Source organism: Aotus nancymaae, unplaced genomic scaffold (assembly GCF_030222135.1).
Source record: "Aotus nancymaae isolate 86718 unplaced genomic scaffold, 86718_ANA_hifiasm-v0.15.2.pri h1tg000250l, whole genome shotgun sequence".
NCBI classification, from domain to species: domain Eukaryota; kingdom Metazoa; phylum Chordata; class Mammalia; order Primates; family Aotidae; genus Aotus; species Aotus nancymaae.
The window spans coordinates 2,521,786-2,538,154 of NW_026988665.1; the positions used below are offsets into that span (position 1 = coordinate 2,521,786).

The following is a 16,369-nucleotide window of genomic DNA, read 5'->3' on the forward strand; positions in this document are numbered from 1 at the left end:
TGCTGTGGGGCAGGCTGGGGTCACACTCAGGACTGAGCACAGCCAGGTGGAGACCCCGCCTTGAGCACCGTGCCTGCCCAGCTGTGGTAGCCCACACCCCTGGGAGCCGTAGCGGTGTGGGGGTGGCTCTGATGGAGGGGTGTGTGCCCAGCCACGGCTGTCTCAGGGCTGTGGTCATCACCCAGGGGTCCTTTTCAGATGCGGTGCCCACCTGGGTGTGCGGACATGACCCATGTCTAAGGGAGGGAGAGAGGAAGACCCGCGGGTGGGCAGCGGCCTCTGCCTGTGCCCCTACCGGGGTGGGCGTGAGGGTCCATGGGCTTTGGAAACCTTGAGGAGGTGGGTGGCCTTCTGGCACTGGCTGGGCTCCTGGAGGTGCCAGGAGGCACAGTCTGTGTGGAGCCCCCGTCGGAGGAAGCGATGCCTGTCCCTGGCGGGGCTGTCGAGCCAAAGTCCATGTCCCAGTGGGGCCCTCTGCCTTCCAAGGCTGTGGGCACACTTGGGCCCATGGACTCCCTCCAGTCTCTGGGTGGCAGTGAGCGGGGCCTGCTGTTGCCCGGCAGCCACTGTTCTGCGGGGCTTCACTCCTGGACAGGGTGCAAGGAGAGCAGGGGTTGGCAGGAACCTGGCAAATTTGGCCATAAACTTGAACCTGAAGTCCCACAAGGATGGAGGCTCAGTAGGGCTGGGGCCCTCAGCGGTGCAGCCCAGCAGTGTGGAGCGGGGTTCTGGCCCCACCAGGCTTTTGTTTCTGTTGTGTCGGATGGCTACTGGGACTCATCGCGTTCAGCCTGAGGTTCGTGGCGGGATTCGCCGGCGTGGTCTGGGGTCGCTCCCCTATGTGCTCGGGAGAGAAGGCGGGGGCCCTGAGTGGTGTCACCCTCTGGCCTGGAAGGTCCAGCCAAGGATTGGGCCTGCTGTGTGTCTTTTCTGAAGATGAGAAGCCAGGATGAGGCCCCACCAGATCTGGAAGGTTCTTCCACGTCGCCCTCTCCTTCGAGGCGCACTTGGCCGTCGCCTTTTCTGCGCGTCTGTCCCACCATCTTGCTGTCTGCCTCTCTGGGCTGCATTTGGATGACTTCTTTGAACTGCGTTTATTCTGGAAAGTTCTGCTTGAGCATCTGGTGGTTCCTGGTCTTCGGGATGCCTCCTGCTTCTCATTCCCCCATGCCCTGCTCTAAGCTGCGTGTCCTCGCGTTTCCGCTGCCCCTGTTCTCCAGCACCGTCTACCGTCTGGGATCCCCCAGCAAGGCCCCTCGGACGCTGCCCGGCCTCTGGGACTCTCTGCTTGTCCCAGCCCCCATTCTCCGGCTTCCTCAGCTGGCACCTTGAAACCCCGCGCCAGGCGAGCCAGCCCGTGGCTGTGGGCTCCCCGCATATGTCCCGGGCTCTGCGTTGTCCCTTCCAGCGCTGGCGGTGCTCACGGCATCACCACGGGCCTGCTGGGCAGCCAGGATGGTCATGTGATGAGGGCCTCTCTGGGCTTTTCATTCTCCTTTCATTTTTGGCCCTGGGACTCCCCTTGTTTTGTGGGGTGCAGGAAGGTTCGAGGGTCTCAGGGTGGTCTTGAGAAGTCGATGTGATGGGTGTGGTGGTATCCCCTTCCCCTGAGTGGGGGCTTCCAGAACCTCCCACGGGTGCCTATGGGGTTTCAGCTGCTGGGAGTCTGACTACACCCAGGATGGAGAGGTCTAAGGAGAAGGCCTCATGCCGGGCAGGGCGACGTTTCTAGAAAAGGTTTCGTCTGCTGACCTACTAACTGGCATGAAACCACAGAATGGGCACTCAGTGACTGTCAGGCTGGCTGTACGGGGCTGCTCCCCGAGGTGGGGGGACGGCTGCCCCCATCCAGAGCCCCGACTCCCCCGGCCTCTCCTGTACATGGCAGACTTGCCTTGTCCCTGTTCGCCCCAAGCTCCTGCCTGAGCCCCTGGTCTGCGGTTACTGCACATGACCTGGGGCATTCACACCTGCCCGGGCCGTGGTTCTCTGGGGGTGTGGGGACCTCGGCGAGCCTGATGTGATAAAAATTAGTCCAGTGTGTTTTTCCGAAGTCGTCACATCTGAGTTCTTGGGCCGCACTTGCTCTCTGACTTGGAAACACGACTTAGTAGCTGAATTCCCTGTGAAAATCTGCCTGTTGAAAGCCAGAGCTCTTTTTTATCAGTTCAGTGTCTAAGTTACAGCATGGTGAGATTCCTGGATGTGGTTTTCCGGTTGCACTTGTAGCTTCAGTGAAAGGGCTCTGTTACCCTCAGGCGCGCTGTTGCCGGCCTGGGGGCGGCTTGGTCCTTCCAACCTTTCCCAGGTGCTCCTGGCTCTGCCCCCAAGGTCAGGATTTGCTTTATGGCCGGGGGCTGGAGGCCACCTTTTTTTTGTGTGTGGCTGACAAGATGCTGACAGGACTTACTGAGGTGCCAGTGTTGACTGAGTGGTGTCTGGACACGGTGGGGAGCAGGTTGGGGATGGGGTTGCGCGTCAGCTCAGGGGACTGTCGCCATGGGCAGCAGTGCCTCTCTGGCTGTGGGATTTGTCTGAGCCTGTGACTTGCCCAGGTTGGCACGCGCAAACCCAGGTGGGGCTCGTGGCGGAAACATCGAGCTGTTTTCTCCTCCCCCGAGCCCCTATTGGCTGTCTCGGGAAACCTTTGAGTCCAGGCCCACCTCCTGCCCCTCCTGGCCTTGTTCAGTGCCACCCTGTCATGTCCTCACTGAATGTGGGTCCACATAGATGCCAGCCCTCTGGTCTTGCCCAAAAGCTGTGTGAGGTGCTGGCCACCCGGGGTGGCCATGCCTGTCTGTCCCCATAACAGAGAGGCCTCTGGGAGTCTGGCCCTCCCCCCACCAGCTGCTTCTCACATTTTTGTTTGTTTTTTTTGTTTTTTTTGTTTTTTTTTTTTAGAGACGGGGTCTCGCTATGTTGCCCAGGCTGGAATGCAGTGGCTGTTCACAGGTGCGATCCCACTACTGATCAGCACGGGAGTTTTGACCTGCTCTGTTTCCGCCCTGGGCCAGTTCACCCCTCCTTAGGCAACCTGGTGGTCCCCCGCTCCCAGGAGGTCACCATATTGATGCCGAACTTAGTGCAGGCACCAGATCGGCATAGCGCATTACAGCCCAGAACTCTGGGTTCAAGTGATCCTCCCACCTCAGCCTCCCGAGTAGCTGGGACTACAGGCACGCACCACTGTGCCCGGCGCTTCTCACATTTTTGTCTCCCTGAGAGACACCTGTGCTCCCAAGGCCCTCAGGCCCCCGCTCCCCACCGCCTGCCAGTCTCCTGGCACTTGGTCTAGGGTCTGTGCCAGGCAGTGCCCCAGGCAGGGCAGGACCCACCCTCCAATGAGGGTGAGGGTCCAGTGAGGGTCATGGCCGCCACTCACCTCCTGTACCTGGGATAGAGGCTGATCCTGCCCAGTGGGGCCCCTCTGAAGAGGAAATGTGACCTCAGGGTGATGGCAGGGCTCTGTGGGGTGCCCCTGGTGACAGGGACCAGAGTGTTTCCTAAATTGTAAGTCAGGCAACTCGCTCAGATGGAGCTTTCTTTTCTTGCTGGGCTTTATAAAGTGAAGAACTAGGCTTCCAGAGGTAAAATGCACTGTGGGCTTTGCGGCAGATGAGCACTGCCTGACCCCGAGCGGCTGCTAAAAGACTCAGACCTGGAAACCTCCTGGTGTCCTGTCTGCCACACAGGTGTGCCAGCGTGGCAGCCCCATGCCGGGAGCTGCTCCTTCACGTCATGGCAGCGTCCGTGCCAGCCGAGCGCCCCTCGGGGGCTCTTGTCTTGTTCCAAGGGCTGAGCTGCAGTGAAAACCATTCGCCTCGACAGTGGCTTTCAACCAAGAATTCACTCTTTTTTTTTAATTTTTATTTTTTGGGACAGAGTCTCACTGTGTCACCTAGGCTAGAGTGCAGTGGCGTGATCTTGGCTCACTGCAACCTCTGCCTTCCTGGTTCACGTGATTTTCCTGCCTCAGCCTCCTGAGTAGCTGGAATTACAGGCACCTGCCACCACACCCAGCTAATTTTTGTATTTTTGGTAGAGACGGGGTTTCACCATGTTGGCCAGGATGGTCTCGATCTCCTGACCTCATGATCTGCCTGCCTTGGCCTCCCCGAGTGCTGGGATTACAGGGGTGAGACCATACCCGGCTCATATATTTTTGTTTTTTAATAGATTTTAAATATAAACACCGGGTACAGTGGGGGAATGTTTTTGTCACTCCCAACGAGAAACCCCGTGCACATGGGCCATCACTCCCCAGACCCCAAAGCCCAGCCAGCGCCGATGTCGGCGTTGGCCTGTCCTGCTCATTCCATAGAAGTAGAGCCACGCGTGACCGTGTCCAAGCCACGTGTGTCCACCTCAACACAGTGTTTCCAAGGCCCTTTCCTTCCTTTTTATGGCAGAATCATACTCTGTTGTTTGCATGGACCACAATTTGTCTGTCCCTTCATCTGTCCCTGGACACTTGGCTCCACTTCGCTGTGAACACTTGTGCACAAGCTGTCACATGAACGTGTGTTTTCAGTAACCTGCGTGCACGCCTAGCACTGGAATTGCTGGGCGATGTGGTAACTGTTAAGCTTCTGAGGGCCTGCCAGACTGTTTTCCACAGCAGCGAAGTCATTTGACATTCCCAGCAGCAGTGCACAAGGGCTCCAGCGTCTCCATGGCGTCACCAACACTCGACCAAACTGGAACAGTCCATGCCGGGTGCAGCGGCTCATGCCTGTAGTCTCAGCACTTTGGGAGGCTGAGGCAGGTAGATGGCGTGAGCTCAGGAGTTCTAGACCAGCCAGGGCAGCAAAGTGAGACCTTGTCTCTAGAAAAAAATACAAAAAAATTAGCTGGGTGTGGTGGCACATGCCTGTAAGTCCCAGCTACTCAGGAGGCTGAGGTGAGAGGATTGGGAGGTTGAGGCTGCAGTGAGCTAAGATTGTGCCACTGCACTTCAGCCTTGGTGACAGAGCCTGTCTCAGAAAACAAAAACAGGCCAGGTGTGGCAGCTCATGTCTTTAATCTCAGCACTTTGGGAGGCTGAGGTGGGTGGAGCACTTGAGGTCAGGAGCTTGAGACCAGCCTGGCCAACATGATGAAACCCCATCTCCACCAAAAATGCAAAAATTAGTCGAGTGTAGTGGTGCATGCCTGTAGTCCTAGCTACCTGGGAGGCTGAGGCAGGAGAATCACTTGAACCCAGAAGGCAGAGGTTGCAGTGAGCCGAGATTGCGCCACTGCACTCCAGCCTGGGTGACACAGCGAGACTCCATCTCAGACTAAAAAACAACAGCAAGCCGGGTGCGCTCACGCCTGTGATCCCAGCACTGTGGGAGGCTGGGGCGGGTGGATGACCTGTCGGGAGTTCAGACCAGCCTGGACAACATGCTGAAACCCTGTCTCTACTAAAAATACAAAATTAGCCAGGCGTGGTGGTGAGCGCCTGTAATCCCAGCTACTCGGGAGGCTGAGGAGGGAGAATTGCTTGAAACCTGGGAGGTGGAGGTTGTGGTGAGCTGAGATTGCGCCACTGCACTCCAGCCTGGGCAACAAGAGCAAAATTCTATCTGAAAAAAAAAAAATTCTAGCCATTGTTGTGGGCGTGAGGTGGAGTCTCCTTGCTGCCGCGGCGTTTCCTTAGTGATGACAAGCAGCTTCGCGTGTGGTCGCTGGACACCAGTGTCCTGTTTGGAGGAATGACTGTTCAGACGCTGCCATTTTAAAGTGGTTGTCTTTCTCTTGCTGAGTGGTAGGCGTTCCTCACGTGCTCCGAATCGGGTCCTCAGCAGACACCGTCGGCTCGCCCATTTTCCCTTCCGTTCTGTGGAAGGGAGGGCTTTGGCTTTCTGGATGGTGTCCTTTGAGGCACAGAACCGTACGGTGGTTTTCCACGAAGTCTGCCGGCTCTGTTTTCTGTTTCTTGTGCTTTGGTGTCATCGCAGCCCTGTGGGGGCGGGAGTCTGGACCGAGGCCGCCGCGTCCTGCGCTTCAGACCTTCACGAACACCAGCGGCCCCGGCTCTACGGGCGCTGCAGTCCGGGAAATGCTTTTCTGGGAAATGGTTTAAAGAGGCCGTGCCCAAGAACGGTCTTTGCAGCGAGGGACGTGAAGGGCACACCATGCCCTTCTCCCAGGGCCTGTGACCTCTGCTGCTGAGAGTTGGTGGCCTCCCCTGGAAATGCTGAATTGAGGCGGCAGGCACCCCCACACCCTGCCGTGGGTCCAGGCTGTCCTCCACTCGAAGAATGTGGCAGGATGGCCTGAAACCACACAGTCTGTTTGTCTGGAGACGAGTCTCGATGTGGTGCTCAGGCTGGAGCGCAGTGGTGGGATCGTAGCTCACTGCAGCCTTGACCTTTCGAGGTCCAGCGATCCTCCCGCCTCAGCCTCCCAAGTAGCTGGATTACAGGTGTGAGCCGCTTGGCCAGGCCCGCAGCTGGTTTGGGTTGTATACTTCTAAGGAATAGCAGGCCCGTTTCCAGCCATGATGAGGAGCCGTGTGATTCCCGGAGCAGGGCCCTGGGCAGGACCCCGAGTGCCCAGCCCACTCCCCACGCTGCGGGTGACCTCCATGGAACTCAGGCTGCGGGTGATCCTGCTGCTCCACTGGCCGTGGCCCCAGGACCGCACACCATGTAGACTGGCTGGCAGCTTCCGGAGGGTTCTTGGTGCCTACGAGACGTGCACCATCCCATGTAGTCAGCGTTGCCCATTGGTGGCAGCCATCCCCTCCACGGGCCCATGGGACGAATGGGCGCTCACCGACTCACCCTGTGAGGCAGGCAGCCTGACAGCATCCCAAGGCTTCTGTGGGGCTTCCCGGCCCCGGCACCACCTGTCCCTCCAGTTCCCATCAGGGCAGCTGTGCCTCGATGCAGAGGCTGCGTGCTGGCGAGCGTGGGCGTGGGCAGGTCTGAGACTGGCCACTCCTGTGGCACATGCATTCCCCGGAGGGTCCCCTGACCCCACTGGTTGCAGCCTGGCTGGAGAAGACACAGGACACACAGGGGTGGTTACAGGGTGGGCTGTGCTGGGCAGCAGGCCTTGGGCATGGAGTGGGCCATCCCCCCGCACCAGGATGCAGTTTTGACACAGGTGGTCATAGGCCGAGTGTGTCCATGCAGGTGTGGGGACGGGTGCCCCTTGCTGCACGTGTGTCTGACCCCCAGAGCTTGGCAGTGGGCCCTGGACCTGACCTGTGGGGTGTGTACCCGCTCTTCCACGCTTCGTCGTTCACATGTGAAGCCGGCGCCACAGAGGCCCCAGTGCCTGTTTCAGCCCGATACATGCTGTGCCCCTGATGGGGGCCTGATGGCACATCTGGCCTCCGGACGTTGGGGTCCTGGGGTGACTGAGGCCGGTGCCCGCCTTACAGGCGGCTGGGCTGCACATCGAATCTGCCAAGTTTCCTGTGGTTGGAGGAAGTTGTGCTGGCGTCATGGGTGCTGCTGTGCGCCCCTCCTTTGGAGCAGGTGTGACCCCCGGCTCCTGGATGAGCCGCCTGTGCTCAGGATGGTCTGGGCTGCGGCTGTGGCCTGTCCCTGGGCCGGGCAGCTTCGCCAGCGGCTCCCTGGAGCAGCCTGAGCAGAGGCGGGACCCTGCGCAGCCCGTTTCCCACCTCGTGTCCTCTGGCCCTCGAACGGCGTTTACCAATGAGAGCAGAGACCAGTCTAAGGAGAGGCTGAAAACTCGAAGCCAGACCTGTCTGGCCTTGGGGTCTGGGTGTCTGCTGCCAGGCAGACCACATCCCAGGTGAGGTGCGGACGTTCAGAGACAGGCGTGTGCTGATCCCAGGCACTTACCAACGCGCCTACCCCCTGGGGCCGCCTTTGGTCATCAATGAAAAGCAAGAATTTGCCTGTGATGGGCAGAGGCGTGTGCCAGTTTCCAGGCCATGGCTCCTTGGTGCCCACACCTCACCCTGTGGTGCCCGCCCACCACTCACTCCCACCGCCCTGGAGTCTCGCCCTGGATGGTGTGAGATCTCCCTTCCGTCTTCGGGTGGAGCCTTGCCCGCTGGTGCCTGTGAGTCCTGGGTGGATGGACCTGGGTGGGTCACGGAGGTTCACAGCAGGCTCTACATATGGTGGTTTTGCTTTGGGGTATGATTTGGGGTGTGAGCAAAGGTTGACTCAAATCCCACTTTCCAGAAGGTTCGAAGCAGCAACCGTCAGCACTGAGTGGCCAGCAGGAGGAGGACAGGGATGTGGGCCTCGAGCCCCGTCATCCAGCTTCTGGTGTGTGGAGAAGCGGCCCAGAGCTCTGGGCAGCAGCTCAGGGACCCGAGTGACCGTCCCTGCTTCGGGACCACACAGGCGGACGGGGCAGCCGCTTGTGCCTGTGTCCTTCTCGTGGGCTCTGGAAGTGAGGGGTGCTGAGACCACGGTGGGGGAGGGGGCCAAGCCGACCACCTGGGCTCTCAGTGCCCTGGGAGGAGCTGTCGGCCTTTGGGCATGTGCAGAATGGGGTTCAGCCTTTCTGGGGTCACTCAGGCGCCGGGGGACAGAGGCCAGCTGTAACCGCTGCCGCATTCTGTCTGGGGTTCAGTGCCCTCCGCCTCTGTGGCGTCTCCCTTGGCAGTCGTCCTGGGCTCCAGCCTCCCTGCCAGGGTGGGGGACATGGAGCCTCTTCTTCCTTGGGGGTTGGGGGAGGGGTTGAGCTCTTGGTGTGTTTGGACCCTGTGGGATCTGGCAGAAGCCCCCCCACTCCTGTTGAGCCAGGGGCCTGGGGAGGGAGACGGCAGTTCTGGGACCTCCAGACTCCCTTTCCGCATCGCAGGGAATGGGCCAGAGTTTAGCTCTGATCCCAGAGCGTCTGCACGTGTCAGGCAGGAAGGGGTCCCCAAGGCCTTTTTGATGGCTCTTCTCTGTTCCTGGCACCTCGCGGGCCTGATTTGCAGGGTCCCCGAGGGTGGGGTGTGCATTTTTGGAGTGCGTCTTTTCTGAGACCCCTCCATGGGGAGCGGTGTGCTGTGGCTGCCCAGGTGTGGGCGGGCATCCACCGCCTCGGCCTGGGTCCTGTGCACTTCGGGCAGGGACTGCTCCGTCAGAGGGCCCTGGTGGTGTCCTCTTCCTCGGCCCCGCTCTGGCAGGGGGGCACCTGCACGTGGGTGCAAGTTCACACGTTCCCCAGGTGCCTGCTGGCCGGGTAGCCTGCCCGGTCATCCTTGGGGTGTGGGGGAGGACCCAGGACGGGAAGTGGCCATGTGGCAGCGTTGTGTGGCAGCTGGCCTCCACTGCGCAAGCTGACAGCGGCCTGAGGGCTTTGGGTGGGGCAGCCCCTTGCAGGCCTGTCCAGGCCCAGCCCCACTGCTTTAGTGTGTTGGGTCCAGAGCCCGCTCCTGCCTCACGGCCTGAGGGCGCCAAGGGCCGGTTTTGAGGCCCCAAGAAAGGTCACACCAGAGGCAAGCGGTCGTAGCTGCTCTTCCAGAGTAGAACTCAGCAGTCTGTCGCTGGGTGTGGCTTTGTCCCTGACCGACAGCTGACACTGGGGCCCCCAGGGGGCCTTGGGAGGGCTAGTGGTGGCATCCCAGGCCTGAAGTTGGCTGCTTCCTGGGGCTTTGAGAAACCACACTGCTCAGGTGACAGTCCCTCTGAGAGTGTCACTTCCTCCACCCGGCCCTGTTTTACACATTCCCCTCCGTGGCCACTTTCATAATGCTGCAGAGAGCCCACTCTGAGAGCCAGAGTGCCTGCTAGGGGGGGTCTGCTGGCGTCTTAGCGGGGTTGTGTCTCCAAAGGGTCCCTCAAGACCAGGAGCCTCCCTGTCCCAGGTGGACCGCAGGGGCTCTGGACCCAACGATTGCCCCCAGCCCATCTGCCTCAGCCCTCCAGATCTGCAGGGCCCTCGGCTGCCCCCACTGAGCGGATGGGGCCAGGGGGCCTACGGTCCTCCTGCCGCCTCTGCAGGGCGGCTGTTGGGGGCCCGCCAGGCAGAGCTGTGTTCTCAGGCGCTGGCTTTCTTGGGGGTTGCCCCGCAGGGAGTCCGAGGTCTCCTGGAGTCAGCACCAGCTGCTGTGGCTCTTCCCCAGGTGAGAACTGGCTGAATTTCTGTGCCCGCTTCAGTGGCTGCTCAGACAGGAAGCTCTCTTCGGCTGGGCAGCCTCGGCCTTCTGTGCCTCTCGGGAGGGTCCGCGTGATTCTGGAAGGGGCTCTCTGCTGCAGCTAGGATGGCACCCACCCCTGCCGGGCATAGGCATAGCGCCCTGCGGTCAGGGCCTCCACCAGACTTCACCAACACTCACTTCCCCTCAAAAGCCGCCACAGAGAGGGGTATTTACAGCGTCTTTTTTCTTGAAGGCTATTTTTGTGTCTGAAAAAAACCATCCTCAGCCCTGGATGCCTTCGGGCTGCCACTGCCCCACACTCGCCCTGCCTCCACAGGCACACCCACCTGTGCCTGACATACCTTTCTCCCTTGGGCCCAGGTCAGAGCCACCGCCTGCCCCTCCCCGGGGCCCCACCCTGCTTGTTCCTGTATCTTCCCTGGGGCTCTCCATCCGGGGCCCAGCCTGTCCCCTGGCCTCTTGAGTTCTGTGGTGAAAACCCTGTAATCGGGGCACCTTGATGACGGCCTGCCCCAGCACGTCCTCCTCCCCCCGGGAAGCAGGGTCCCTGCCATCTTCAGGAGGCTGATTCCTGATGCGGCATCTTCTCCTCGGGTCCTGGAGGTGGGAAGAACCCCTGTCCCTGCCTGAGTGTGCTGCGCCCACCAAGGCTTCCTGGCTGAGGACAGGTGTGGCACCCCCCCCATCTGACCTCGCTGCCTCCACTTGGGGTTGGCCCTGGCAGAGTGAGGGGACCTCGCCCCTGTGAAGGGCCCCTGCCTTGTGAGGCCTGTTCTGTGTTGGTTCATGGTATGGACTCTGACGCAGCTGCCCTGGGGGCTCTGTGCTGTCCTTTGGGGTCTTCGGTGGTAGAGGGCTGGCCCGTCTTCCAGAGACTGCCCTGTTGTTTTGCTTGGGGAAGAATCCTTTGGTCTCAGTCGCGCCTTGCGGCCAGCGCATCTTGGGGCTCTCCGGCCACAGTGCTGGAGTTCACGTTTGCCTGAGGCTAGATGTGGCTGACTCAGGCCCTGGCACGCAGCTGTGTCACTCACTGGTTCTTGGGGGATGTGCCCGGGCACCTGACACAAAACATCTGGTTCTGGGTGGGCTGGGTCCCAGCACCTTCGCTAAGCTTCCTCCAGCAGCGTGGCTGGAAGGAAGGAGAAAGAGGCGTGCATGGTGCCATCCTGTAGAACTGGCTCCTTCACTGTCCTGTTTTGAAAATGTTTGCCTCCGGTGGTGGGGGGGGCAGCCAGAATGCCCACTCTTGAATGCTGCGGTGCCAGTGGGCCCCCAGGGGCACGGTGTCCCCTTTCCGAGAGCCACCCCTGTGCTGCAGCCGCCCTTCCCAGACCATCCGCTGGGCGTGGCTCTTGCCGGGCCGTGGCTGGTTGAGCTGAGTGCCCTACTGGGCACCCTCTGAGAACACACTCAGGTTCTAGGGAAGGACAAGGGGACTCGGGGTCAGGCTGCGCCACTGTGGAACAGGAGAGTGGGTCCTGGTGCTCCGTCTCCAACCCCACTGCAGCTGTGGGTGAGGTCACCCGGAATGCAGGACAAGGTCCGCTCTGTTGTCTTGGAAACGACTTCTCCCTCAGCACAGCCTCCACACACCTTTTGCGCGTGGCACGAGGGCCTTTATGCAAAGTGGACCTAGCCTCCTGAGGGGTGCCCTGGAATCTGTCTTCTGCACCCCTAAGGGTCCTTCGTGGCCAGAGTACCTGGAGCTCTGACAGCCATGTGCTGGCCACGGGGCTGGTGGAGGGACCCTGTGCAGGGGACCAGAGGTCCCAGCAAGACCTTTCATTGATCACAGGTCTCTTCTGAGCCCCCAGCCTCCATAAGACCCAAAACAGATGACGCCTCTTCCCAGTCCCCTGCGCCTTCCGAAAAGGACAAGCCGTCCAGCTGGCTGCGGACCTTGGCCAACTCTTCCAATAAGGTGCTGCGGGGCCTGTCGGGGTCCTCGGGTTGGTGGGTGCGGGGGCCTTTCCCCTCGGGCAGTCTCTGCACTGGTGGCCCCGCCTGCCCCCTACCAAGGGCTGGCACCCAGCGCAGCCTCGGGGACATGAAGTGACTTGTTTTTCTCCCGGTCACTTACACAGACAACTCTTTCTCAACAGAGCCTGGGCTGTGTTCATCCTCGCCAGCGCCTCTCTGCTTTCCGACCCTGGTCCCCTGCGGTGTCAGCAAGTGAGAAAGAGCTCTCCCCACACCTCCCGGCCCTCATCCGAGACAGGTGAGTGGGCACCGCTTACAGGTGCTCCTGACCACAGCGGAGGCCCCACGAGGGCTACGCACTCGGACCCGCCGTGTTTCTGCAGGCCGAGTGCCCAGACCTGCTGCCTTTTGGTCAAGGCAGTGTCAGCGCCGCTCACTTCGGCTGGCATCAGGGTGGGCACACCCAGAGCAGGGCGTTCCCTGGTGTTCTGGGTGCAGCCTCTTGATGCGATGGTCGGCCTGGGTCCCGCCTGCACAAGATACCCAGCTAGCAAAAGACGCTTACGGGTTCTCATTCATTTTAAGATTCGGAGCTGGGAAAGAAAGTCTGTCCGCCTTTTTTTTTTTTTTTTTGGAGACAGAGTCCAGCTCTGCCACCCAGGCTGAAGTGCAATGGCAGTGTCTTGGCTCACTGCAACCTCCTCCTGGGTTCAAGCAATTCCCCCGCCTCAGCCTCCTGTGTAGTTGGAAGTACAGGTGTCCACCACCATGCCCAGCTAATTTTTGTATTTTTAGTAGAGACAGGGTTTCTCCATGTTGGCCAGGCTGATCTCGAACTCCTCACTTTAGGTGATCCGCCCACCTCAGCCTCCCAGTGTTGGGATTACAGGTGTGAGCCACTGTGCTTTGCCAGTCTTTTTAACACCTTCAGAGGGCGTGTCCACCAGGATGGGTCTGGGTGGCACTTGGGGACAGAGGCACCTTCCCGACACCCGCCTGCCCCTCCAGCTTCTACTCCTACAAGGGCTTTGAGACGGCTGTGGCCCCCAACGTGGCCCTCGCACCACCGGCCCAGAAGGCTGTGAGCAGCCCGCCGTGCGCTGCTGCCCTCTCCCGGGCCCCCGAGCCTCTCACCGCCTGTACCCAGCCTCGGAAGCGGAAGCTGACTGTGGACACCCCAGGAGCCCCAGAGACGCTGGCGCCCGTGGCTGCCCCGGAGGAGGACAAGGACTCGGAGGCCGAGGTTGAAGTTGAAAGCAGGGAGGAATGTACGTGTGGGTCGCTCTCTGTGCCTACTCCTGTGGGCTGCGGGGCTGGCTGAGAGGGTTGCTTGCCCGTATCCAAGGCCCTTGGGCGGATTCCGTGTGCATTGGGGCCCACGTTTCACAGGTTCCTGCGGGAGTGGCGCGTCGCCTGGTGTGGAGCTGCCGGGTGCTTCCCTGACTTTATTTCTGTCTCTGCTTCCTCCTCAGTCACCTCCTCCTTGTCCTCGCTCTCTTCCCCGTCCTTTACCTCATCCAGCTCCGCCAAGGACCTGGGCTCCCCGGGTGTGCGTGCCCTGCCCTCCACCGTCCCTGACGCCGCAGGCCCTGCCGATGCCCCCAGTGGGCTGGAGGCGGAGTTGGAGCACCTGCGGCAGGCGCTGGAGGGCGGCCTGGACACCAAGGAAGCCAAAGAGAAGTTCCTGCATGAGGTGGTCAAGATGCGTGTGAAGCAGGAGGAGAAGCTCAGTGCGGCCCTGCAGGCCAAGCGTAGCCTCCACCAGGTGAGTGGGGCTGGCAGTGCTGGGAGGTTCAGGGCACGGGTGGTGGCACTGGGAAGTCTGGGGCGCGGCGGTGAGTGCGGTGGGCGGCGCTACCTCCCTTGCTGGCTGCTGCCCCAGGCACTCCTCTCCGCCTCCACCTCAGTGGGCCTGCCTGGAGCCTCGGGGATCTGTCTCCCGAAAGCTGCAGCTCGGGGTACGGTGAGCCCCGCTCTGTGTCCCAGGCCGGTGGGCATCCCAGGAGGCCCCTGCATGTGGTGTGACCACAGCTGTCCCCATCAGGATCACACACCCTATGCAGTGGCCCCACTAAGGAAGTAGCTGTGTTCCTCTGGTGTAAGGAAGGCCGGGCTATTTTTAGTGGCAGAAAGAGTCGGCAGCAGCTGCATGGAGAATAGTTCCTTGCTCTGTGTGCTCCAGGAGTGGGTGTTCACGCGCTTTGCCAGCAAGACCTGGCGTCTGCTCAACACAGGCGTGAGGGGTGTGTGTCCTAAAGCCTGGTTGGTGTTCCAGAAGGCGGTTCCCGCCAGGCCTCCTGAGTGGGAAGGAGAGGATGCGGCCGGCACACGCACAGACACACCCCAGCACGTGCACACGGCCTTACGTGACGACGGGCCTACCTGCTCACGCCGCTTCCCTGGGCCCTGCCTCGGGGTTCTCACGCTGTAGCTCCGGTTTCACGCCTCCTTTTGCGTTAAGCTTCTTTCTGACGTGCCAGAGGGAGGTGTGGTTCTGCCTGTGGGGAGAGAGGTGTGCGGGTGGCCCGGCCTTCACCCGACCCGGGCCTTGCTGAATTCACACCTCGGCGGCGTCTGGCAGCTCCAGGCAGCTTCTCAGGCGTGGGCTTTAGCACAACACAACCCCGTCGGCCCTGAGAGCTGCAGGGTTGCAGGCGTGCCCCTGGCACGCGCCAGTCCCTCGCTCCAGCGCATCCCCGCCACTGTGTCCTTGATTCTGGTTGGAGGTGTGATTTCCCACATGCATATTCATGAGGTGTGTTTGCAGCGTGGGGTGTGAGTCTCACGGATATTTTAACGGAGGCGGGAGGGCTTGCGGAGGCGTCGGCGGATGGACGTCTCCATCTGGCCGTGTGGGGAGACTCGGGGCCCTCAGATGCTGTGATGTCTGAGGCTGCCCCCCACACCGATGGGAGTCAGGGCCTACGTGGCTGGCTGTCCCCTAGGGGAGCATGCCCTGGATGTTGAGGAGGCCCTGCCGCAACCTCAAGTGTGGCCGACTCAGGCCAGGCCCCAGGTCCAGCACGGCAGCCACGGGCCTGGCAGACTTGGAATGGGGTCTGAAAAGCCTTTGTGAGCCATTGGGCTGATGGGGCTCTGGGGGTGCAGCTCGAGGGCACGCCATCAGGTGGACGACCCCACAGGGTGGGCTGGGGGCTGTTGGCCAGGGGGGGCGCTGGGACTGGCTGGGCAGTGACCCTGAGCCGTCCCCGTCCTCAGGAGCTGGAGTTCCTGCGGGTGGCCAAGAAGGAGAAGCTGCGGGAGGCCACGGAGGCCAAGCGCAACCTGCGGAAGGAGATCGAGCGTCTGCGCGCCGAGAACGAGAAGAAGATGAAAGAGGCCAACGAGTCTCGGCTGCGCCTGAAGCGGGAGCTGGAGCAGGCGCGGCAGGCCCGGGTGTGCGACAAGGGCTGTGAGGCGGGCCGCCTGCGCGCCAAGTACTCGGCCCAGGTACGTGGGTGGGGAGGCCAAGGCACGCGGCCCAGTGGGCGTGGGGTTCAACCGCGTGGGACCACGGTGGGCCCTAGGCCACCCTGCCCAGCCGGAAAGGCCTTGGAGCAGAGTCCAGGCCCGGGCTTGCGTTTGGGGCACGCCCTGATGGGCACAGGGTGGGTGGTCGCTGAGCCCTGCGTCTCATGAGCTTGTGTCCTGGCAGATGCAGGAAGGACCAGCACATGGCATGGGGGGGAGGCGTCTGGCAGGGCGGGGTAGCCAGCAGGTGCTGCTGACCGCGGGCTCCCTTTCAGATTGAAGACCTGCAGCTGAAGCTGCAGCACGCCGAGGCAGACCGTGAGCAGCTGCGGGCCGACCTGCTGCGGGAGCGAGAGGCTCGGGAGCACCTGGAGAAGGTGGTCAAGGAGCTGCAGGAGCAGCTGTGGCCGCGAGCCCACCCCGAGGCTGTGGGCAGCGAGGGCACTGCGGAGCTGGAGCCCTAGATCCATGCCTGCCGCCGTGGCGCTGACGACATCGCGGGTGCAGGGGGCGCGGGCGGACGGGGCAGCTCTGCCCGCCCGCGCCCCGCAGCCCACACAGCACAACGTCTTACTGTGCCTATTACCAAGCGAGTGTTTGTAACCATGTAGTTTTGGAATCCACTGCAAAATTTTCTACTGGCCAAGTTCAAGTGAGCAAGCGTGTCCCCTACCTGCAGCTGGAGACGGGGCCAGCTCGGCGGCCTGCTGGTCCTCTGCTTGCTACTAGAACATTCTAACATTTACACTTTTATTATAAGCTATTTAAAACCAGTAAGGAGACTTGAAATTGAGAAAATCAACACATTTTTAAATGACTTCACTTTTAAAAGCCCCAACACGACGCCATCTGAAGACCCGAGACGGAGTGGGGGTGGTGGCCGCCCCACCCTCCCCACCCAGGGAAGCCATC

General features: G+C 61.2%; 1 protein-coding gene across 1 annotated transcript in view; it reads left to right on the plus strand.

Annotated features, from left to right (window-relative positions):
- Positions 1 to 15,952, plus strand: part of SKI (SKI proto-oncogene) — a 72,003-nt gene extending 56,051 nt beyond the window's left edge. Inside the window, exons 2-7 of the mRNA XM_012467850.3 lie at positions 11,862 to 11,987; positions 12,169 to 12,284; positions 12,995 to 13,254; positions 13,459 to 13,751; positions 15,206 to 15,436; positions 15,733 to 15,952. Coding sequence (XP_012323273.3) covers positions 11,862 to 11,987; positions 12,169 to 12,284; positions 12,995 to 13,254; positions 13,459 to 13,751; positions 15,206 to 15,436; positions 15,733 to 15,921 — 1,215 coding nt within the window. The 3' untranslated portion in view covers positions 15,922 to 15,952. The remainder of the gene's footprint in view (positions 1 to 11,861; positions 11,988 to 12,168; positions 12,285 to 12,994; positions 13,255 to 13,458; positions 13,752 to 15,205; positions 15,437 to 15,732) is intronic.
- The last annotated feature ends 417 nt before the right edge of the window (positions 15,953 to 16,369 follow it).